This window comes from Microtus oregoni, unplaced genomic scaffold (assembly GCF_018167655.1).
Source record: "Microtus oregoni isolate MIOR12 unplaced genomic scaffold, Mior012 000042F_ref0000377, whole genome shotgun sequence".
NCBI lineage: Eukaryota > Metazoa > Chordata > Mammalia > Rodentia > Cricetidae > Microtus > Microtus oregoni.
In genome coordinates this window covers 7,868,867-7,892,815 of record NW_024543209.1, presented here as the reverse complement: position 1 = coordinate 7,892,815, position 23,949 = coordinate 7,868,867, and the positions used below count along the sequence as shown (strand labels likewise).

The 23,949-nt window shown below is 41.3% G+C and overlaps 1 protein-coding gene across 1 annotated transcript in view; it reads right to left on the bottom strand.

The window, feature by feature from the left end:
• LOC121433951 overlaps positions 1-23,949 on the bottom strand; it is a 280,105-nt gene that overhangs the window by 172,747 nt on the left and 83,409 nt on the right. Inside the window, exon 9 of the mRNA XM_041632632.1 lies at positions 22,793-23,023. Coding sequence (XP_041488566.1) covers positions 22,793-23,023 — 231 coding nt within the window. The remainder of the gene's footprint in view (positions 1-22,792; positions 23,024-23,949) is intronic.

The following is a 23,949-nucleotide window of genomic DNA, read 5'->3' as shown; positions in this document are numbered from 1 at the left end:
AGTCTCTGGCTCCATAGACTTTCCATGATATTAGGGTTCTGTCCATTTGTTGCCTGTAACTACATTAGGAGACTAGACAATTCAAAATGTAAACCAGTCCACATGTGACAGTTCTAAGTCTTGAGAAATGACTCCCCCTGCCGAGGAGCCACAGTGCCATGAATTCTATTTACCAATTAGTGCTACTTCCTCATAGTCTAAGCATGAAGTAGGACAGTATGTCATGGTCACTCTCTTGTTAATTATGAACAAAGATCCAGGGGTAAATCAAGTCACATCTATTATTTCAAAGCAGAGAATTTACCATTGCCTCTAAATCCATCAGGGTTGTCTTTTCTTCTCTACTTCCCCAGGTGACAAGAAACATTCTAGAAGGTGATTCTTCAACCTGTCTGTCACTTAGGATGAGAAGAATGGGGAAAGTCTCCTTCTATCCTTGAGTATGTGTGAAGCAGGAATGAAAAGTGGGCCCCGGTTGTGAAACACCATTAGCTGATGGCTTCTTTGTAAACACAGGATAACCAAACTTACAATGCCAGCATTATACTAATGTGCCAAGATAAAAGTAATAGCAATCCTAAGTCACTGGATATGAGGAGCTAGTGGTTTTGGTCAACATGAAAGTAAAGCTAAGAATAGATAAACATGTAGATATTCACGCAATCTCTACTTCAGCTAGCAAACTGAATGCTGGGAGATTCGTGGGTTGCTCATGGGACATCTACCATGGCTGCTATTCTTCCACTGCACTGAAAATAGTTCGGGATACTTGAAACCAAATTGTCCAGCCTTCTCTGTGTAATTACTTCTCTCACTTAAAGGAAAAGCTGTATATTCTAGAGATCAAAAGCCTGGGCTTTGGCATCAGATAAACCTGAGAACAGATTCTCCCTTACCTCTGAATAAATAACCTACCTGCTTTGTCTCGTTTTGTTTTTTCAGATCTTGATGTCACTTTCTATAAAGAGCTAGGGAAGAAGCAATGGTGACAGATAAACAGAATAGGAATAAATGGCAGTGTCTTCCCGAGCTAAATTCTGCTGAGGGTACTCCAGGGAGCCAAGGAAGTAAATCAGTGCTTAATTTGCCTTTGAGATAACGAAATGTTCCTTTGGAAGCAGACAGCTCAGAAAGGTGCTTGGGAATTGATATGGAGCCCAGGGTGATCTAGATTAGCAGACAGAGTTTTAGAGTGCGATTCTTTTTTGTTCTGTTTTCCCAGTTGTGAATTTAAAATATAGACGAATTAGCTCTAATCCCCTGTCTATCTGCTCCAAGATAGAAGAAAGTAATTGCTCTTGGAAATTTATTCTGGCCTAGGTAAAAGGACAGAGGACCACAGGAATTACAGCCACACAGCTTGCAAATAGGAAAGAGACCCTCACTGCCTGCACCCTTGAATGCAAGTGCATAAAGTGTATGCTTTAGAATATTATTTCAGTTTTTCATCCTGAATATCACCATAATATCAACAATTAACACTCACTAAACTCAAAGCAGTTTTTAAAAATACTTTATCCTCATTAGCTTAATCACCACAATTATACCATGATGAATAATCTGTTATGAACCCAATTTTATAAATGCCTAAACTGAGACAGAGAGATCTGGGTCCACAGACATCCAAAATAGCTGTGAAGTAGAACTGGGATCTGAGTGTAGGCCTCAGAGAGTGATTCAAGCCTTACTTACCACAAATAGGAGAAATGAATGCAAAAAGTCAGCCTTAGGTTCATGCCCAGAGGCCTCAGGGCCACCTTGTTCCACCCCACCGACTGTTCCTCACGGTTTCTGCAAAGTAAGAAATGTGACCTTTTCTCCCACCTAGCTGTCTTCAAGTCACCCACTTCGGGTTCAGACATCTACATCTTGCCTAGAATTAATCAAGTAAAAACTTGCTTGTTCTAATAAAATTCAGCATCCTTAATGAACAAATTTTTTGAAAGGCTGAGTTTACCTTCTACTTTATAAGTTACTAATACTGAATAAAGGACACAATCTTGTGATCGCATACCTGAGGCCTGCACTCTATCCGCACAACTAACTTAACCTTTCAAAAGTCACTAACAATCTAAAATCTGAAGGCATTAGAGCAACAGCTACCATCAAATTTGTTCTGCATCAGAATTACTCAAAGGTGCTTAAGATGTCTATTCCTATGAAGAGACCCCATGATTACAGCAACTCTTCTAAAGGAAAACAGTCAATTGGGGTGACTTGCTTATAGTCCAGAGGTTCAGTCCATTATCACCATGGTGGGACATGGTAGTATGCAAGCAAACATGGTGCTATAGAAGTAGCTGAGAGTCCTCCATCTTGCAGGCAACAGGAAGTGGTCTGTCTGTCACACTGAGTGAAGCTTGAGCAAAAGAGGGCTCCAAGTCCACACCCACAGTGACACTTCCTTTAACAAGGCCACACCTATTTCAACAAGGCACACCTCCTACTCCCACTGGGATTATGGGGGCCAATTACATTTAAACTTCCACAGGTGCTTACTTCAAAGCTTATTACTATTCCATTTATTCTTAGGTTTCAATCAGTAGGAGGACTACAAGTGAATCGGGTGACCACACTTTAAATCAGCTGCTCCTTCAGCTCTTTCTTTGAGACTCAATACCCCATGCAGATGCAAAAAACAGACAAGGAAAATCTGAGTATCTTCAATGAAGTCTCATCAACTCCCCTGATCAGGACAATTCCTGTCTAAAATAAGAATGAGTCCTAGCTGAATAATTTCTGGCTCTGCCATATGACCTTCACACCATTATCCATGCAGCAAGACCGAGATGAAGGGGAAAGTCATGGAACTGAATATTTTAATTTGGAAAATTCCATTCTGGGATGGATAATCCCTCCTCTGTTTCTTCAGTCTTTTTCTATTCTATGATTTTTTTTTAAATTGGAAAATAAAAAGTTGTGCTTCCTTTTCCTTTTCTCCTTGTTAGGCAAAAGACAGATCTTTCCCTTCATTGTCCCTGAGAGTTGAACACATTGGGGGAAAATTGGGCACAGCCCATTACTTTTACAAACCCTAGTGAGAGAGCCTCAATGCACGAAAAGATGGCGTTTCTGAACATCTGCAGTCTGATTAGATCAAAGACCAACAAATTAGCTGCAAATGGCTTCACAAGGAGCATGCGAATATATCATTGGGAAGGAGAAAACTTTGGGCAATAATTGCTAATCAACATTTTCCCTTCGGGCAGCCCACACCATACCAAAAACTTGTAGCCATGAAGTCAGTATCTGTGTAGCTCTCTGTATTTTACACAGCTCTTGTGCACACACTATGGCACTTGGTGCACACATCAGGCCTCCCATGTAATTGATATCAGCCCATTTCACAGATGACTAAAAAAACAAGGCTTAAGGGGGGAAAAATCACTTGTTTCCCCATTGACTAGATTATTGATTTAACTCTTATCAACAATTGAATCTAATATTGTTGTTCCTTTTGGATATTCACTTACATACATTCATTAAATGTCAATTATTGTAATTGATGCATAATTTTGGCACTTGAATAACAAACTTCTGCCTTCCATTTGCTATAAACTGGTAGAAAGGCAATAGGCAATTGACTAATATGATTGTGTATCACTAGTAGTAAATTATTGACCTACCTCAATTGATACTGAAATCATAAACCATAATGCACTAAAATATGACAAAGTGTGTTCTATTAAGAAACTTTTGCTTAAGTCAAAAACACTTAGCACTGAGACCTACTGCTATGTCAGAGTTTCAGGGAGACAGTTACTCAGCAGGAACCCTAAGTTTGGTGGCTTGTGGGAAGAGTTTGATATATTCAGAAAAGGAAATGGAGACTGGAATGAATGTTTAAGCAGGAAACTAACATGTGATTAAAATCAGAAAATGGGATAAAAGGCAAAACAAGTTCTACAGGCCCAGGTAAGTGATCTGGATTTTATTATAAGTGCAGTAAAGATCCTAAGGCAGGGATGTTGTCTTTTGTTTTGTTTTGTTTTCTTATCACATTATTACTGTGATGAAACACCATGATCAAAGCAACTTGAAGAGGAAAGGGTTTATTTGGCTTTTCTTCCATATCACTGTTCATCATGAAAGGAAGTCAGGACAGGAGCTCAAACAAGGCAGAAACCTGGAGAAAGGAGCAGAGGTAGAGGCCATCAGTGGGTGTTGCTTGCTGGCTTGCTCTGCCTGCTTTCTTATATAACTTAGGACCACCAGCCCAGGGATGGCATCACCCACAATGAGCTGAGCCTTCTTTCATCAACTACTAATTAAGAAACTATTCTGAAGGCCTGCCTACAGCCCGGTCTTATGTAGGCATTTTTTCCACTGAGATTTTCTTCTCAAACAGGTGACTTTATTTTTTTTTAATTTATTTATTTATTAAGGATTTCTGCCTCCTCCCTGCCACCGCCTCCCATTTCCCTCCCCCTCCCCCGATCAAGTCCCTCTCCCTCATCAGCTCGAAGAGCAATCAGGGTTCCCTGACCTGTGGGAAGTTCAAGGACCGCCCACCTCCATCCAGGTTTAGTAAGGTGAGCATCCAAACTGCCTAGGCTCCCCCAAAGCCAGTACGTGCAGTAGGATCAAAAACCCATTGCCATTGTTCTTGAGTTCTCAGTAGTCCTCATTGTCCACTATGTTCAGCAAGTCCAGTTTTATCCCATGCTTTTTCAGACCCAGGCCAGCTGGCCTTGGTGAGTTCCCGATAGAACATCCCCATTGTCTCAGTGTGTGGGTGTACCCCTCGCGGTACTGAGTTCCTTGCTCGTGCTCCATCTCCTTCTGCTCCTGATTTGGACCTTGAGATTTCTGTCCAGTGCTCCAATGTGGGTCTCTGTCTCTGTCTCCTTTCATCGCCTGATGAAGGTTAATATTCAAGAGGATGCCTATATGTTTGTCTTTGGATTCACCTTCTTATTTAGCTTCTCTAGGATCGCGAATTATAAGCTCAATGTCCTTTATTTATGGCTAGAAACCAAATATGAGTGAGTACATCCCATGTTCCTCTTTTTGGGTTTGGCTTACCTCACTCAGGATAGTGTTTTCTATTTCCATCCATTTGTATGCAAAATTCAAGAAGTCCTTGTTTTTTACTGCTGAGTAATACTCTAATATGTATATATTCCATACTTTCTTCATCCATTCTTTCATTGAAGGGCATCTAGGTTGTTTCCAGGTTCTGGCTATTACAAACAATGCTGCTATGAACATAGTTGAGCATATACTTTTGTCATATGATCGGGCATCTCTTGGGTATATTCCCAAGAGTGGTATTGCTGGGTCCAGGGGTAGGTTGATCCCGAATTTCCTGAGAAACTGCCACACTGCTTTCCAGAGTGGTTGCACAAGTTTGCATTCCCACCAGCAATGGATGAGTGTACCCCTTTCTCCACAACCTCTCCAGCAAAGGCTATCATTGGTGTTTTTTATTTTAGCCATTCTGACATGTGTAAGATGGTATCTTAAAGTTGTCTTGATTTGCATTTCCCTGATTGCTAAGGAAGTTGAGCATGACCTTAAGTGTCTTTTGGCCATTTGAAGTTCTTCTGTTGAGAATTCTCTGTTCAGCTCAATGCCCCATTTTATAATTGGGTTGATTAGCCTTTTATGGTCTAGTTTCTTGAGTTCTTTATATATTTTGGAGATCAGACCTTTGTCAGTTGCAGGGTCGGTGAAGATCTTCTCCCAGTCTGTGGGTTGCCTTTTTGTCTTAGTGACAGTGTCCTTTGCTTTACAGAAGCTTCTCAGTCTCAGGAGGTCCCATTTATTCAATGAGGCCCTTAATGTCTGCGCTGCTGGGGTTATACGTAGGAAGTGGTCTCCTGTGCCCATGTGTTGTAGAGTACAGGTGACTTTAGTTTACGTCAAGTTGACATAAAACTATCCAGCACAGGTCTGCCTTGATTTGATTGGCTTTATTTATTGATCTTCATTGGTCCTTGTGTTTCGTGATGTTTTGGGGGTTTGAACGTGAATTCTATTCCCGCCCCCTCCCTAAGCTTTGAGAGTTTTATCAGTTCAAAGTCATTCCCCACTGTTTAGTACATATGTGAGTCAGATGGATGGGGAAGATAGCCAAGCCTGTCCTTTGCAATTAACAGGCTATGTGGCCTTGGAGAAATTCTTTGCCCTAGTCAGTCCTTTGTGACTTCACATGATGTTCATATGAAAATTAATACTTTAAAAGGAATTGTAAAGCATTCTGTATAGATGTTGAAATATTAAAACATATTCCCTCTGAACGCGAGTGAGTTCAAATATAGAAGCAAGTTCCTCCTCTTTAGAGAATTCAAAATGATTTGATTGTTGAATTGCATGAAGAGTGAACAAGAACTGCTATTTTGTAACTAGGGCATTCTGAACTCTGGATACAGTGCACACGTGAACAGACACAAAGGACAAAGATAAAAATGCAGAACTCCCAGTAAAATGAAAATGTGCAAAACTACATAAAACATCATTTTTTTTCTAAAAAAAAAAAAAGGTAATTCTGGTTGTCCTGAAAACGAAGCATACTGGTGGGGCAGTTGCTTCGCTATCTCAAGCCCTTGGGTTCAACCCCCAGAATTAAACAAAAAAAGTGGGGGGGGGGAGAAAGGAAGGAAGGAAGAAACCAAGCGAAAGGCAGCTCATCGATGTGTTTGAAGATGTTGATGAGACTCCGAAGTTCTCAAGTCTGCTGGTCAAGTCTGAGAATCCACACTGAGATGGCTACATTTTAGAAATACAGCAATGCAGTAGTAAGCAAAGAGGCCTATGAGGATAATCCTTGCTTGTCAACTTGACAGATTTTTGGGTGTGTCTCCAAAAACCATGGACACATAGGTCTGTAGGGAACAGAGGAAGGGAGAGGTCCTGGGAGAATATGTGCCGCACATGACCACTGGGAGTCTGTCTTTTCTGTGTTCATATGAGCCAATCAGGCACACCCCCTCTTACAGGTTCCCATACACGCTATTGGGCCTGCCCCTCTGGAGAACCTTCCTGGAAAAGCAAAGCTCTCTGCCCTTAGAAAACTTAAGTTCAAAGCTATGTAAGGTTAAGTAACCACTTGCTGCCATGGGGTAGCAGAGCAACTTCTTATACAAGACAGCAGCTTGTGAACAGGGCTAGTCTCTTCAGAGACAGACAGGAAGAAGCTGGAAAGAGGAAAATGTGACTTTAGAAACAGAATAATCTGTGAAAAAAAATCAGCAAAAAATTATAGGAATGGGAGAACGATCCCCCAGTATAGAAAACAACAACAAGAATAACAATAGTATTTCAGTTCTCGCTGCTTTTTTCAAGGTTGTGAGCCTAGAACTTCTACTGTGGAGTCACATGCATCTAGTTTAGAGACTCATTTTAGTCCTTTGGGAAAGCCTGACCTCAATTTATCTTATCAGTAAATTGGGTTGAACAATGAGTTAGGTTCTCAAGTTCCTCTTTGTAGTGTCTCTTCGATGCAGAGCAATGCACCTGGAAAAGCATGAGGACTTACTACCCTCCTGTCATACCAGAGCATCAATAAATCATATACATCTGACATGTCCCAAAAGTCTCCCACGCAAATGACTTGGTTTCTACCTTGGCTCTGCTGGGGTATAGGCTCCCTTAAGAAGTAGGACCTGGGAGAGGACGTTGAGTCACTGAGAGTCTTTGCAAGACCACAAGACCTCCATCTTTCACCCACCGTGGACTGAGAGGTTTAACTCCAACATGTGCCCCTGCTGTGTGTGCTGTCTCACCACAGGCCCTAAAGAGCAAGAAATGGGAGAAGGAAACTGAGTGTGGGCTGACACCCCTGAAACCCTGAGTCAAATCAAACCTTCTCTTTTTGTTGTGAGCCTAGCCTTTAACGGCTGAGCCATCTCTCCAGCCCTAACCTTCCCTTTTTGTAAATTGATATTTGTTCCAATAAGCGGAAATGGCTGAATATGTATTGCAAGCTAAACTGTGTACTGATGGACTTAAAACTGTTCATGTCACCTGGAAGTAAGAAATGGAGCCACGATAGCAGCACGAGACGGTGATCTGGGGATTCCGATACAAGGAAAAGACTAATTCAACTTCTTGGAGGAATTCCTTCAAAGGCCAGAAAACTGTAAACTACAGAGGAAAGCTAGAAACCCTCCCTATGGAGGGTTGGTAGTAAGATAAGAACTCAGCATCTCCTACTTAAAACTAGGCTAATCTGCTTGCACAAAATATGTAAGGCTTATGATATTGTGGGAATTGCATGTTAGGGTCTCATGTGCCAGAAGAGAGGACTGGGCCCCGGGAGTTCAAATCACTTTCATCACAGTGAATGCTAGCCAAATCAGGATTCCATCAAGTCTCGCCCTGAAGATACACTTTGGCTGGCATCCTTTGGACATAACAAAGGTCTATTTTTGGTAGGATTTTGGGGGAACAGGATTGGGCTTTCCTTCACCTAATTAGAGACAATTCTGCGTGGTCACTCTAGGATGTGAATTATGGAACAAGTCAGGGAAAGTCATTGTTGACAGTGAATGCTGAGGGCTCACTGGTGTGGCCACCAAAGTTTCCACAAGCCTGGGGTTTCCTCGACCTGCTAAAGGGATCCTTTTCGGAGCTGAGAAAAGGGCCTTCCACAAACTGACATGATGGGAAACTTTCTCAAGTCATAAAATATAATATATGCCAGGGCCCTGGCCTGCTAATGGTAATAACTAATAATCAATAAAAGCAATCATGCTCCAGGTCTGGATTCCCTAGGACCACTCCTTCCTGTGAGTTATTAAAATCATTTCAACTCTTACATATTAAATGTCACACAGAAAATAACCTCTTTCAGAGTATTGGGTTCATCATATTTTACGAATTAATACTTCGGGTCATTTTAATCAGTTTCTGATATATATGCCGTTTTCAGAAAGCACTTGAGGGAAGAACACTGTGGCCATGAGTGATAATGACAAGAATATGAACTATATTCTTTATATACATATTGAAATTTGGGCACTACTGGGGTACTTTCCCATCTTAAGTATTTAGGAAGCTTTAAATAAAAAATAAATTTGTCTATTTCATTAAAACTGAGCAACTCTTTTTTTTTCAGGCATAAAACTTCAAACTTATTAATTTCATGGCTATATTTTAAAAACGAGAGCAAGCACCCGCAAGACGACGACATGATGAGTGTCTGGAAATTTCCAGAAAGGGCACTAAATTTTTCACAGCATTTGTGTTTCATTCTCAGTGGAATAAAAAGACGCCACACTTTTAATAATGAATAATAGATTCTCAGTTTGATTTACATGCATGGATTAGATGTCATGTGTGAAAAGTTGCTGTTTTATTCAGACTGGATTCCCCTCCAGTGAAACCAAAATGGTGCCCATCTACCACTAGAAAAATGATACCTTGTCTCCGTGATAAATAAAGATTAACTGACAGTTTTAAAAATAATATATGTCCCCAAAACAGTCTGCTAGTACCGGGAGTTCAGGGAAATTTTTCTCTATAGCATCTAAAGTGCCTATGTGTCCCCTACCATAGGGCAAAACCTCCTGCCAAAATCATGGCCACCCTAAAGGAACACTCTTATCAAAAAACAAACTTATTGTAATAATGAAAGGATTGCATGACAATCAATAAAGGGCTGAAATCTTTCTTGCTCTTTCCCACCAGGGAAAACAACAACAACAACAAAAATGTATTGCCTCTAGTTTTCTGTTTTGTTTTGTTTCTTCTTCTGTCTGCTTTCTCCTTCTGGGTGGGTCACCTGAATAGGTGTGGCTGTGAATTCCTGATTTCAGGTTCCTTGTAGATTTGCAGTCAAGGCTTCTGCCAGGGGTACAGTCCTTTCTGAAGGCTGACAAAAGGGATCTACATCCATGCTGATGCTGGTGGTCAGTTTGGCTTTAGTTCCTGAAGCAGGCAGTCTGACTCAAGGTTTCTGTTTCCTGAGGACTATGTTAGTAACCACTGAGTGTTCTCTTTGGCTTTGGTCATCTTAAAAGGATGCTTGCACTAGATCTATCCCATCCAGGGGTAAATCCCTGGCTGTGCCACTCTTCTGGCTCCTTCATGCCTGCAGTTCCTCCTCTCATGAGCACTGTGGACCTCACAGCTACCCCAAATAGTTCCTTCTGGCCTGCCTGCCTCTGCAGGAATTGCCACCCCCGTGCCAAGCACACCAACTTGGCTGTCCTAAAGACTCTTGTGACTACGGGCAACAAGGTGCAGAATGTGTCTTTGCAGAATGTGGGGGCATGAGAAGATGCTCCTCCTGCCTTCTGCCTCCCACTTCCTGCCCCGCAACACAGACTATTCTGTCATCCTGCAAGAGCTGGGCATAATGCTGGGCCTTCGAGTTGTCTGCGCACTGCATGTAGTCTACTGCTGTCCTCCTGCACACTTCACCACGTTCTCACACAATAACCTGCCGTTTTCATCAGGCCAGCCACAAAGAGTGCAGCCCTCCTGAAGGCCCAGCCTATCTGGACGGTCCCTGATGCTGCTGTGGCATTTGCTGGTCCATTTTCCTAGTTCATTATAACCCTGTGTTACAGACTTGGACTGATGCACCAAATCCATGGCCAGGGAGTTTAAACAAAAATTATGATTCTTCCTCAGTCCAGAATGTAGATTTCCAGTGTTGGAGTGGCATTCCTGTTAGCTCCTTCTGAGGACCTTCTTGACTTCTAGGTGGCCGGCTTCTCTCTGGATTTGTGCGTGGTTTTTCCCTTTGAGTGTGACCTAGCCTCTCTCCCTTCTCTCCCTTCCTTCTTTCCCCTACTCCTCTTCCCTTTCCTATCTCATCTCTCCTCTCTCCTCTCTCACCCACCTGGTTGATCAATTCCATCTTGTCTTAATTACCCCTTTAAAGAGCCTATCTCCAAATAGTTATACCCTGAGGTCCTATTAGGGATCGATATTTTAACATGTAAGTTTTGGGGGATACATAATTCAGTCCATAAAGTCCCCTTTTAATCTCCTTTATTTTTTTCCTCCTCCATTTATTTTCCTGCATGCACCTAGCATAACCGACAGCTAAGCCATTCCACTGGAGATGTAAATGCCTTCTAGAAGATTCAAAACTAAATAGAGAAATAAGCTAATTTTAAATTTCCGGTTAGAGCATGCCAGGTTATGTTAATGGGAGCTACTTGGGCCCTGACCACTCTAAAGGGAGGGCCGTGACGCTTTCTCCATCATATAATACAGCACTCAGTACAGAGGGCACTAATAAGCCCTCTTTCTCATTGGTAACAAACTACCTGAAACCTCAATGGCTTTAAAGGGTGATATTTGTTTAGTATAGCTAATTTCCCTGTTACGTTTATGTACAATTCAGTGCAGTAATCATCCACCCTACCCGGCACAAACTGGACCACGAGCAGCCACTCTTGAGCTCATGGCTAGGAAGAAACGGAGGGTCCAAGATAATCCACACACTGCTTGACGCAAATAGAAGGTTGGTTTAGACTTGTACCTTCTCTCTCTCTTGTAGTCATAGCCTCAATTTCAGGTCTCTCAAGCAATGGCCTTGGTATTTTTACAAAGTGATTTGAAGACCCAAGAGGGATATTTTTATAACTTTTATTTATTCTTCTTTCATATGATACTTCCCAACCATAGCCTCTCCTCCCTTCGTTCCTCCTAGTTCCCCTCGTACACTGCTCCCCTCTCTCCCAGAGCTACTGTTCCTCCATTTCCCTTCAGAAAAGAGCAGCCCCGCCCCACTCCCCACACTCCACCCTCCCCTGCAGGGATATCGAGGGAAGAATGTATAACAGGATGCAATAAGACTAGGCACGGACCTTCATATCACGGCTGAATGAGGCAACCCAGTAGGAGGAAAAGGGTCTCAAGTGCAGGAAAACGAGTCTGACATACCCCTATTCTCACTTAAAGAAGTCCTCCTAAAACTCCAAGCTAAACCACCCCCAGCATGTATACAGATGAGCTAGCACAGATCCATGCAGGCCCCGTGATTGCTGCTTCAGTCTCTGTGAGTTCTTCTGAGCCCTGCTTAGTTGATTCTGTGGGCTGTGTTCTCTGCGGGCTGTGTTCTCTATGGGCTGTGTTCTCTGTGGCTGTGTTCTCTGCGGGCTGTATTCTCTGTGGACTGTGTTCTCTGTGGGCTGTGTTCTCGACCCCTCTGGCTCCACAATCCTTCTGCCCAAGTTCTGCCTAATATTTGGGTTAGGGCTTCTCCATTTGCTCCCATCAGCTGCTAGAGGAAGCCTTCAGGAGGGACTTCTAACACAATAGGAAAAGAAAGCTGTCTGTCCATTAAGACCTAAGCTTGAACCCCAAACTCTACAGTATTACTTCTACCACATTCCTTGAGCTAATAGACAATGAGTCCTCTTATTAGAGAAGAGAAAATTAAGCTCTCAGCCTTCATGGAAAAAGTGCAAAGATTTTATAATTTTTCATTTTCTTACTCAATAGGGTATTGGTGACTAAATTAATGAATAAAATATAAAATAAATTTAGTAATTCAAATAAAATTAATCTATTTGGCTGTGTACAGTGCAGTAACCTTGAACTAGCTCAGAACCTCCCATCTGAATTAGGGCCAAACACCAAAGATTTCCAATAACTCAAGAAAACTCATTTAATTAAAGAAGGCCAGCTGCCAAGTTTCCACATTGTCTTATTTGTAAATTGTCTTTTATTATTTTTAATTATGTCTAAGTATGTGCACACAAGAATGCAGGTGCCCACAGAGGCTCTGGCCTGGAGCTCGAGTTACAGGCCATTGTGAGTCACCTGATATTGTTGCTGGGAATTGAACTCTGGTCCTCTGGTACACGCTCTTAACAATTGAGCCCCCTCTCCAACCCCTGGCATGTGTCTTTGACTCTCCTGTTGTATGCCTTGTTCTAAGCATAGGGATGACCATTGATGAAATAACCCTGCTTCTCTTTTGCACATTGTAATGGACAAAAATGCCTATATAACACCTGCGCAAGCCTCCGTCCCCACACGAGAGAGTCTACAGGTGGCCCTCTGTAAGGTACTGGTGTTTAGATGAAGTGATAATGGTATTGGGGAGAATTAGTGGGGTTAGCAGAGGAAGGCTAACAACTCCCAACTGTTCCTCCTTGGGCAGGGAACTGAGGAAAAGGCCATCTGAGCCAGAGGAAGGGCTGTCACCATAGAAACATCTGCTAGAACAGTAGTCTCCCATCCTAGCCTGCTGTACTGAAGGAAACGAATGCTTGCTGTTCAAGCCATCCACTGTTTGGCATCCAGCACGACAGCCTGAAATGAATAAGACACAGTGAACGAATAATTTAATCTGTCTAGGTTTAATGCCCATGACCAAGAAAAGGAAGGGCAGTGTGTATACAGCTAATGCGGCTCCAGAGCGGGAATACAGGCTTGTTTATGATTTGACTGATTTTTCTCAATAAATACTTACATTTTTTTTTTCCTCCATAACATGGCAAAAACAGTGGTCTTCACTTGAAAATAACAAACATGGTCTAGAGGAGGTTTCATGTGCTCTTTATCAACATCAAGGCTGTAATTAACAAATGAGGGACCCGTTGTAAATCTATGCATAGCAGAAATTCCTGAAAGACACCTGGAAGGCTTCCACCTCCTTTTGCAACTGCTCTTGGGTCCAACACTGGGCTGCAATTGAAGGTTGCAGGTTCTCCACACCCTGCAGTTTGTCAGGGACAAGGAAGGGTTTAGACGTGGACTTTCTGCCACAGCCACAACCTCACTCTCTAGTCTCTCCTGACATGGACTTGGCATTTTGCAAGATGACTTGAATATCCAAGAGAAAGACATCCAACACAATAGAAAAGGGGTGCTGTTAGTTCTTTAAGGCCTAATCTTTGAACCTGAAAATTTCCTTTCCACTTGAGAATGAGCTACACTGAGTTTGCTTGTGCTTTAAGGAAAAGGGTTAGTGCGTGAGCTCCTCTCTCTTTTGAAAAACTTTTTTCTAAAAATAATATTTTTCTAAAAAGGAGAGATCAAATTCCCTTGGAGCAATACAATCAAAAGGTACTATTATTTTCTCATGTGTTCCCATTTGTAGATATTAAAATAAAATCGTCTCTGGATTGATTTGTTTCTTCTCTGTTATGATCTGATTTTAAAATTTACTTGTATTATGATACATCTTTTGACATTGTCTTAACATTTCCTTTGCTTTCTGTTCTTTAAGAAACAACTCATATTTTTTGATAAGCTGAATTCCCACTAAATTTGTCTAACCCCTCTAAATAGTTTCACATCAGGTTTTGTTCTTATTTTAGAATCAGTTTTTTGTTATCTGCTAAGTGTAAGGGCTCTGTTCCCTGAAGAACATGGTATTGTATATCCAGTGTTTTCAAACCCTGGGAGGAGTCTTATTGGTGGCTTGTTATGGTATATAAACCGTAGCAAAATGAATGAGTTTAGAATCTGAAGGTTAAGTAGGAGTAAATATCTCCGACCTACGCCACGTGGCAAGCTAGAACTTGGAGAACACAAGAGGTTACAGAGAGTGATAGTTCAAGTGTAGTTGAGTATATGGTAGTGGGTGAAACTAACGGATGTGGGGAAATACCAGAGAAAGGAGGCAGAAGCTATATGACTGGTATTTTTTTTAATATACAGCAAGTTTAATTTATCCTAAGAGAAACTAGGAGTCCACAAATAGTTGGATAATTATATGTTACGCAATTAGAATACACTACTGGAGTTAGAGAACCATAGTTGAGTACCCATAGTTACAGGGTAAAGGTTCCATTCCAATGTTGCTTTAAGAATCTATGGGATATTGTATAATTTGACAAATTTCTCCAAAATTTAGGTTCCCATTTATGAAATACAAATTTGGGGTTAATGCTGACCCCAAATATTTTTTGACCTAATGTGTCATGATATCAGTGGAAGCAACAAATTCTTCCCTTTGGTCTACAAATACTTCTCAGTTTTGTCTAATACAAAACACTCAAGAAACAGAAATATAAGTATTGCTCATAACTAGTCATGTGTTCTTTCAAATGGCACAATCATGGATATGGAAAGGAAGGGAACAGTGGGCAGTGACCGAGAAGTTCACAGAAGGTAAATACGTGGGTTGTGGTTGCTCGTTGGAGCTGATGCTGCTCTAACAGAAATGCGCCCTTGGGCTCCTCTGTCACATTTCCTCCAGTTCACTGCTGTTGGTAACAGGGCTTCAAGGAAACAGGGTTTCCGGTGATGACTCATGCAGTGGAGATCACAGAGACAAGTGGAAATAGACTGCACCAAGTCCTGTCACTGAGGAAGTTTGGAGCCAGAATGTAGGTTTTAGAGCTCACATCTTGCTATGTCCTGCCTCTTGCATTTATTCTTTGTATTGAAGTATCAGCTGAAAAATATCTTACAAGAGCCTTTGCAGATAACTTATTTAGGAACCAAAGTACCTTTCTACAGAGGCTCCATCTGTGCATAAACAGGTAAGGAAGAAGAGCCTTCTGATAAATGACCACCAAAGGCCAGCTATCTGGCTCACCATCTGGAAGCCTTTGTCCTCAGTATGTTCTCAGAGCCCCTGGTCCTGCCGACTCTCTGCCCTGACCTGGGTATGAAAATACCATTCATGTGATGGCAGCCACCATTTCTGCTTTGAGAGATCCTCACGATCGCCCTAAGTAAATGATTTCTAACCCCCCCCCCAATTTTTTTCTGCCTTTAAACAACCTCACACACTGACACGTGACCCACAAAACACATGTGCTTATCAAATATAAAACAGGGTTAAGTGCCATCAAAATCAAGTGACTTTTTCCCCCTCTATTCTGTTGGCTGACACAGACCTAGACAAGCTTTCATTTCCTCTGCGTTGTGGGGTAATGTGAAAAATGAAATATGTTACCCTAAATTGAAGGAAACCATGGTCTTAATGGAATCATTAGAGAAATTGTTCCAGAATGCTGCATCCTTCCAGAAATAATAACCCTGTAATGTCAGCAAATTCCGAGTCAGCACGGGTTACCTGCTGCACACAGAGGGGCTTGGTCATGTTCATTAGCTCTGCCCGAGGCTCAGCCTAACTTCAGCACATGACCTTTAAGAATTTTTAAAAATTCATTAATCAATGTTCTTTGCCTGAGTTTTGCTGTTTTTGCTTCTTTAACCTATTATTTGTATCCTTTTATATAAGTTGGCCTATCCCCATACCCAATGAAACTAAGAACTGCAAGCATAACAGTTCTAGCTAATAATTAACAGAAGTTTCTTCCTGTTCCACTACCATTGCCAAAGGTCAATAATGATATTTTAAATGTCATCCAAAAAGAATTATCATGCAAGCTAATGGGACAAGAAAATAATGGTCACATGCATTCTTAATTCATATTTTACTTTACGTTATTAAAAGTTTCTTGACACCCTTTCTCCTTGACTCTCATATAAAGCCCTGTATTGATTAGTCACATTACTGTATTTATTAGTCACATTAATGTCTTAAAATCCAAACAGCTGAAACAACCGAAGGCATCCTTCACCAAACTTTTGAAGGACCACTGCGGTTTTTCTGTGTCTCCTTGGTGTTCTCCAAGGAGTTCTCCATCATGGCAGTAATAAACTTGATAGTCTTGTGCACTTATGAATGGCTCAAGGCAGTGGCTCCCTCCCTCCTGTTTGTCTTATGGAAAAGTATAGAGACGCTGGAGTCCTCATTGGAACCTTCACTTTGAATTTCTTATTGTGTTAATTAAGATATAATCACATACTTATGTACATTATGTGACCCTTTAGTCTTTCTTTTGTGGTGCAAAAGCTTCAACTTATTAAATCATTTTTATTAAAGTCTAGGAGAAAAGGCATATCTTTCACAGTACTTATTGAAAATTGTCCACCATTTCAACCAGATTTGAAGAAAGACTGAAGATGTCACCTGCTCTTGTGCTCTTCCTTGATCTTGAATGCTATGTTGTTAGCTCGTTCAGCAAGCTTCTAGTAAGAATACATTCATTGTAGAGGGAATTGTGTCTTCCAGAAGGAAGTACATTGGCCATTCTCACATTTCTAACACACAGTATTTCAGAAAATGCCCATATATGGAAATGGGATCTTTATATTTAACCAAATTGTAAAGATGTCTCTAACATGTCTCAGACCCAACATGGCAACATCCTTATGAAAAGGAGTAATTTGTATGGAGACAGACAGACCCATACAGGGAAGAGAGGATCATAGGGGATATCTACAAACTGAGGAACCCTTAAATCTGCCAGAATCCATGAGAAAACACAAAACCTCCCCTGAGCACATCTTAACTTTTGTTCTCAACTTTGTGAACTTTTCATGGCAGCCTTGGGAAGCAAATCCTACATTCTTAGTAAGGAAGGGATGATTCCATTCATTTGCGGTACCTCTGGCCCAATTTCTGGGTAACAGATAAGATGATCTATGTTGTGTCAGTCTCGTTTCCTGCTGCTGTGATCCAATACAGCCAAAAGGAACTTACAGAAGAAACTCTTTCTTCTGGCCCTAAGTTCATGCAGTCCATGGCAGGGAGATGAGGCAGCAGGAGCTTGAAGCAGCTAGTACACCTCATTCACAGCCAGGAGGCAGAGAGCAATAAGTGCCTGTCGGCTTCTCAGCTCTGATTCTCCATCTACACAGTTCAGGATCCCAGCCTGGGTGGGAATGATGTCACCCAGGTGGTACTTCCCACCTCAGTTAAGGTAACCAACATAGTCAGCCATGGAATGTCCAGATGTCTAGCTCCTGAGTCATTCCAAATCCTCTCAAGTTGGCAATATTAACTGTCAAGAGTGTCCTTTATCTCTGAATTGTAAGTGTGCGGCTTAGCTAACCCCAGGCCACTACTGTCGCTAGAGTATGTTCATGTGGCTTGATCTTACACGGTTCTGCTCAGAGTGTGTGAGTGTCTTGCCATGTGTCTGGGAAATGAACAGCACCTATTTCTTCATGTAACAGTTCCTCATTCTTTCCTTCTGAAAACTGTCAAAAATGGGTGTGTACGTGTATTTTCATGTTTTCCATCTTTTTTTTTACCTATAAATACAGTAGTCTAGGGAACTGTATCTCACCTGGCTTTCTGATCATATGCTCGTGGTTGGAAGGGTCAAATACCTTTTGAATTTTTTATTCCATTCGCTGTATTTTTTAATTATAAAATCATATTGTAGATTATTCAGAGAAACAATTTTAAAAGTTTAAGTTAAGAAATAGTTCTTGTTATGTACCTGATAATATAAATGACATATTAGTATCAGAGATCATTTCTACTTAATGGATTATGCATATTCTTTTATTTTTGGTCTTTTTCATTCCTTTTGGACACTATTGGGGCTCTATTCTTTAGGCAGTAAATATTCTAAATTCCATATCTAATAAATACAAAGCCTTGTTTTTTGGATAGTTGTTATATTCCAAGCCCAAGCCTTTAATTAGTCTTGCAGTACCACTGTCCAGTCTGCCCCCTCTCTCTCTCTCTCTCTCTCTCTCTCTCTCTCTCTCTCTCTCTCTTGCCAATTTTTCTTGGTATTTCATGCACAAGGCTGTCCCTTTTTGTTCTTGAGTGTTTATACATTCCAAAGTCCTTTGCCCATGTTTGTGGAGAATCAGGATGTTTATAGAATGGTATCTGACAATGAATATGCCTTTTAACCCCCAATCCTAGCAGAACGGTGGACTAAGATAACCTCAATCCTTAACCTATTCCATCATCTTGCCAGAACCAGAAGTCAAAAGGCACATACGTCATGTTGCATATTTCCTCCCAAAGATCTCTAGCTGTCGACTGTTAATGGACACTGTAACAAAGATGGCAATCTCTATTGGAAATGTTTCCCGGACAAGTGTCAGAAGATGAGCAGGTTCTCAAGGTGTCTATCAAGGAGTTACATAAAAATCTGGAAGCAAGCACTCAGCACCAACAGGCCTGAGCTTAAAATCCACAAATGAAATTGACCCACTATGCTGAAATGAAGTAATTGGTGTTGTTCATGCAGTGTGTAAGGGGCCTAAGACTCATATTTTTCCTTTAACTCTTCTTCTTTGATGACCTCTACCTCACAATATACCAAGAGTCACGTTAATATATGGAATTATGTGGGACAACAGCAAAACACTGTATATTTGTACTATGGATGAGATGACTGGAACCCTACTCGATTAGTCTTAGGCACACATCTGCTACCTCCCTTAGGAGGCCTCTCCACCACCTATAAGCAGCAGCAGTTTCACTAAACCTTCAAGTGTTGACCTCCTGGCTCAGCCTGATACCAAAGGCATAGATAGCCCTGTGATGCTACGGCTTTGTGTTCTCGCAAAAGGTCCATTAGCAAGATAACCTTATGGGTGTGTGATGTAGAAACTTCCTCCCCAAACTCAGTGTGTCTCTTTTAATTAGGCCTTATTCTTTCATTTAAATAATTCTTCTGTGTTTCTTGATTTTTTTCCCAGAGATAGATGATCAATATTCTCCAGTTAGCACAAGTATGGTGCCTTGTGCTCCCCAGCTGCCTTAGGGAAGATAATGGCTTCTACTCACGAAGTAAGGAAAGAAATAAGCCTCTCTGACTTGTATCTTAAGTGAAATGAAATAGATGTCTCAAATGTCTCAATATTAATTACAAACCCAAGATATGGTCTTATGTTTCTGAATGGATTTTTAGTAGAAAACTATGCTGTTACTGCTGAGGGTATCATTTAGTTGGTAGAGTTTTTAGGGTGCATAAATAAAGCTCTGCATTCAACCCTGGTATTACATAAACCAGGCACTGAGGAACATGCCTGTAATTAATAAATAAATAAAACAGCTTTACAGTTGTTTATACTCTCAGTCTCCTACAAACTACAGCAGCGAGACCAGGAGGCAGAACTGTACACTTAATGAGAAATGACGCTGCTGGGTTGAGTTTGACAGAGCAAATGGGACTTCGAGCAATAGCCTCTCAACTCTAGAGAGCACAAAGGCTCTGGGGACTCTTCTCTCCTGCTAAATTCTGGTTGTTTTGGGTCCTTTTCTTGTTTTTAATTTTTGTCATGAGTGCTATTAAATACATTGACTGTGAAGTAACATAGTGGTTTTTTGTTGTTTTGTTTTGTTTTTGCTATGGGTGGGTATTAAAGGATGGACACCACTCAATGCTGTTTGGTCAGCCTGCTAGCACACGTTTTCCTGGGCTATGGCACGAGGTAACTATGTTTTGTTTACTTCTGACACATGCAGAAAATGTGGGTTTGCTCTCTTAACCCTTCAAAGACGCTTCCTTCTCTGATGGGCAGGAAGGAGATGCTTTTCTCGTCCCAGGGTTCACCAGCCTGTCCCTACAGACTCAGCACCGTGTAGGCACTGCAAATGGTCTTTGGCAATGTCACTTTTTTAACTTGCAGTATGTTTTCTTCAGGACCTGCATGGTACAACTCTTCCCATTGGCATTTTTGCCCAGAACCTCCCCCTGTGTAGCAGGCAGCACTCTAGCACTGTAAAGAAATACCCGAGGCAATTATTTTATGTAGAGGAAAGAGTTTGGCTCATAGCTAGAAAGGTTCTAGTCCAACTTCAATGATATCCACGATTCTCAGTCTCTGAAAAGATGGCGGAAATGTGAAATGGAAATAAGATTGGAGATGTGGGGCATGGCTAGAATGACTTACCTCATGAACCAGGAAGCAAAAGTAGAGGACAAGACTGGAGTCCACAGTCCCCTTTGAAGGTAGACCCTCAGTGAACTAAGAGCCTGCCACTGTGTCCCGCCTTTAAAGGGTCACCATCTCAAAGTCTTAATAGCTCCACTCTGCAGAGCAAGACTTTCAAACTCTAAAAGGTACTACTCCACACAGCCACCATGACGGTCATTCAACAGCTTGTGTGGGCTAGCCTCTAAAAGCCAGCAAGAATAGATGATGCTCCTGCATCCAGAATTTTAATTTTTACCAGGGACTTGAGAGACAATGGACACCTGAGAAAATGTCAGTAGTAAAAACAAATGATAGCAAAGCTCAGTGCAAAACACTTAAAAACAAGATGGTTTGAAAGGTGCTCACAGAATATAATTGTACAATATTGATGATTAGACCTCTTAAAATTATTAATTCAATTCTTAACCACTCTCACCTTTTTGAAAAATTTCTCTAATAGACAGAGAGATTAAAGAGTCAAATCTGGGGCATGAGCAAGCAGGCATCAGGCATAGTAACTGCTTGTACCTGTCCTCTGGCAATTGGTGGCTTTACCAGGGGAAAAATTGTCTCCATAACCAGCCCAGGTAAAACCCCACACATATACCTTGTGCTTTTTAACAAGGACATTGGAATCATTTAGTGAAGAAAAAAAAGTTAAGCTACTTTGTTCTTAACCAAAGGTTAATTGGAAAGTTATCTGAAATACAAGCATTTGCCATATTAGTCAAGAGAAAAGTCCACTGGGTAAAACTGTATAGGATTCTCTATCAAAGAGATAGCGTGATTACAACAACAATAATAAAAGGGAGATTATTGAATTCCTGCTATGCATTGGCAAGGCACCTTTCTGCACACACCTATGGTAGGACAGCATCACCGCACCCCATCTTCCAAATAGGTTCTTATTAGAGGCTTGGCAGTGCCCACCATTTAACCTTGCCAGTCAAGTTCCCCCTTTCCATTAAACATTTTCCTAAAATGAGTTTTGACTTCTCTGTTTCAAAGCACCTTCTGATGTCATGGTTGTCACCTCTGTCAGCACTCTCACACATCTGGAGTTGGGCATACTCACAGGTATGGCTGTTATGTAGTGCACATCTTCCAATAATAGACCATGCCTGGTTTTTGTTTCTTGTTTTTAATTCCATCTACTTCTAAATGACAGAGTGATCATTTGGTACTTGACACTTGTTGTCAGTGGCATGGTTTTAATTGATGCTGTTTTGTTCGCCTCTTCACAGTTTGCTATGGAGTTGTTTCTTAGTTACAGAAAAAAAGAGGAGGGGCTAGGTACCATCTTCAAAGTTCTTACACATCTATAATGTCAATGTAGTGATAAATAAAAAAATGAAACTCTGGGAAATTTTTTCTTGAACCTCACCCTATAGTATCAATGTTGATTCTGATAATTTCTATAATAATTCAAAGTAATAAAATAAAAGGCAGTTCTACAGTGAAGATTTATAGCCATGCCCAGTGTGCAGAAGCATGATCTGGGCTTCCAGGACAAATCTATTCTCCTTTCTCTCTTCCCACTTTACCCACCCAGGAAGACAGCATCTGTCCAGTGCAGAGGCTCCAGGGGAAATGAAGCCTGTCTTCAGTGCTTCTATTGTACCCACTTCTTGCTGTCCTCCTTTTCTCCAGGGTCACTTTTAGCCTCGCCCAACACTTTTTCTCCCAGCACTCTTCCCTCCAGAATGCGTTTGAACAGCCGTATGACCTATCATTTACTATCAGCACAGTTCTGCCAACTCTTGGCTGCCTACACACATAGGCATGTGTCACACACCGTGTGTGTGTTGAAGTTGTCTACTTAGAAATCCTGAAACAAGAAGATCAATAATCCATATGACATTCTTGATAAATAAAGGACACAGTACTAAGTATATCTTTACCTACACCGGGGGTTGAGATAGATGGATGGATGGATGGATGGATTAGACAGACAGACAGACAAATAGATGGATAGACAGATTATATATATATGCACAGAAGGTGCTTTAGGGATACTTGTTGAGTAAATGAATGTGATCATAGAAAATTGTGTGAACAAGATCCTTTGGGCTGATCACAGTGTTTTGATTCTGTATAGCCACATGGAAAGAGTGGAAAGGCAGACAGATAGTGACAGAAGTATCTAATTAAAAACAAAGTAATATGTGTGCACAGAAGGTCAGCTTACCAAGAAAAGGCTTTCGTGGAAATACAGCCCCACATCATAAAAGTTGCCACCGTGACGAACGGGGTGCGTTCTTGTCTTCAGCTGTTCGGTTTGACACCACTGTGAGGCGTGGCCCCCCAGCTGATTGAGCAGAGACACTCTGAGAAGGTAGGAGCCTTGGGGAGCCTTGTCCTTGAGGCCCCTGAGACATTTGATCTGTATTTGTAGATGAGGCAACTGAGACTGCTCACCCTACATAAAAGGCAGAATTCTTGAATTACACAGGAACTGGGTAAAACCAAGCAATTAGCAACAATGGGCTTTTCAGAGGGTAAAGCAGGGAGACAATTATTTTTACTCAACCTGTAATTGTCAGGTATTAGCAATGATAACAGACAAGGGCCCACAGTGTATAATTAAGCGGTCAAAAAGCAAACTCCCCGAAGTTGGGAGGGAAAGTTTAGCTAGTGTTTAAGCATGGTATGTTAATAAGCTGTGACATCAGAAACCATTCATCTATTCTAGTAAGATGGAATTAGCAGGAATCCAACACTTCTAAAAACCACACAGCATGCCTGCTAAGATATGAGGGAGTGGGAAACCCCAACAGCAAGCCTCACACATGGCACGAGAAAGGTGACAATCCTAAGCAATACTAATCACAGATAATAATGTCACACGATAAGAGAACTGCAAAACATGTCAAACTCACACTTCACCTGATCCGCCATACTCTCAATATGTCAGCTTGGCCCATAGACTTCCAATGAGCAGCTCTCCCACAACAAAAACGTGGGGGCGGGGGGAGTCAAGGCCTGAGTCTCAGCCCATGAAGGGTAACTAAGACAGGGCTGAACCTTTTATACAACATCCGGATTTCATTGCACATTCACAGTTGACTGAAGCAGGCCATTTTCATGTTCCATAATTGCCAAGAAGTTTATACAAATTAATGGTTTTAATGAACTATTATTTCAGATTAAGTAAACACTAAGGCAGGATTGTTGAGAATTCAGATGGCATTAAGTTTTATTTCTAGACTCACTTACAAGTCCCTGGATAATTCAACCTTGAAGAATTCACTGGGACTTTGTGCTTCAGTCGCAAATAATATTATTTTTAAGAGCACGCTACTGTTCCATCCAGGGTAGTGGTACCGCTGGGTTAATCTAGAGTCA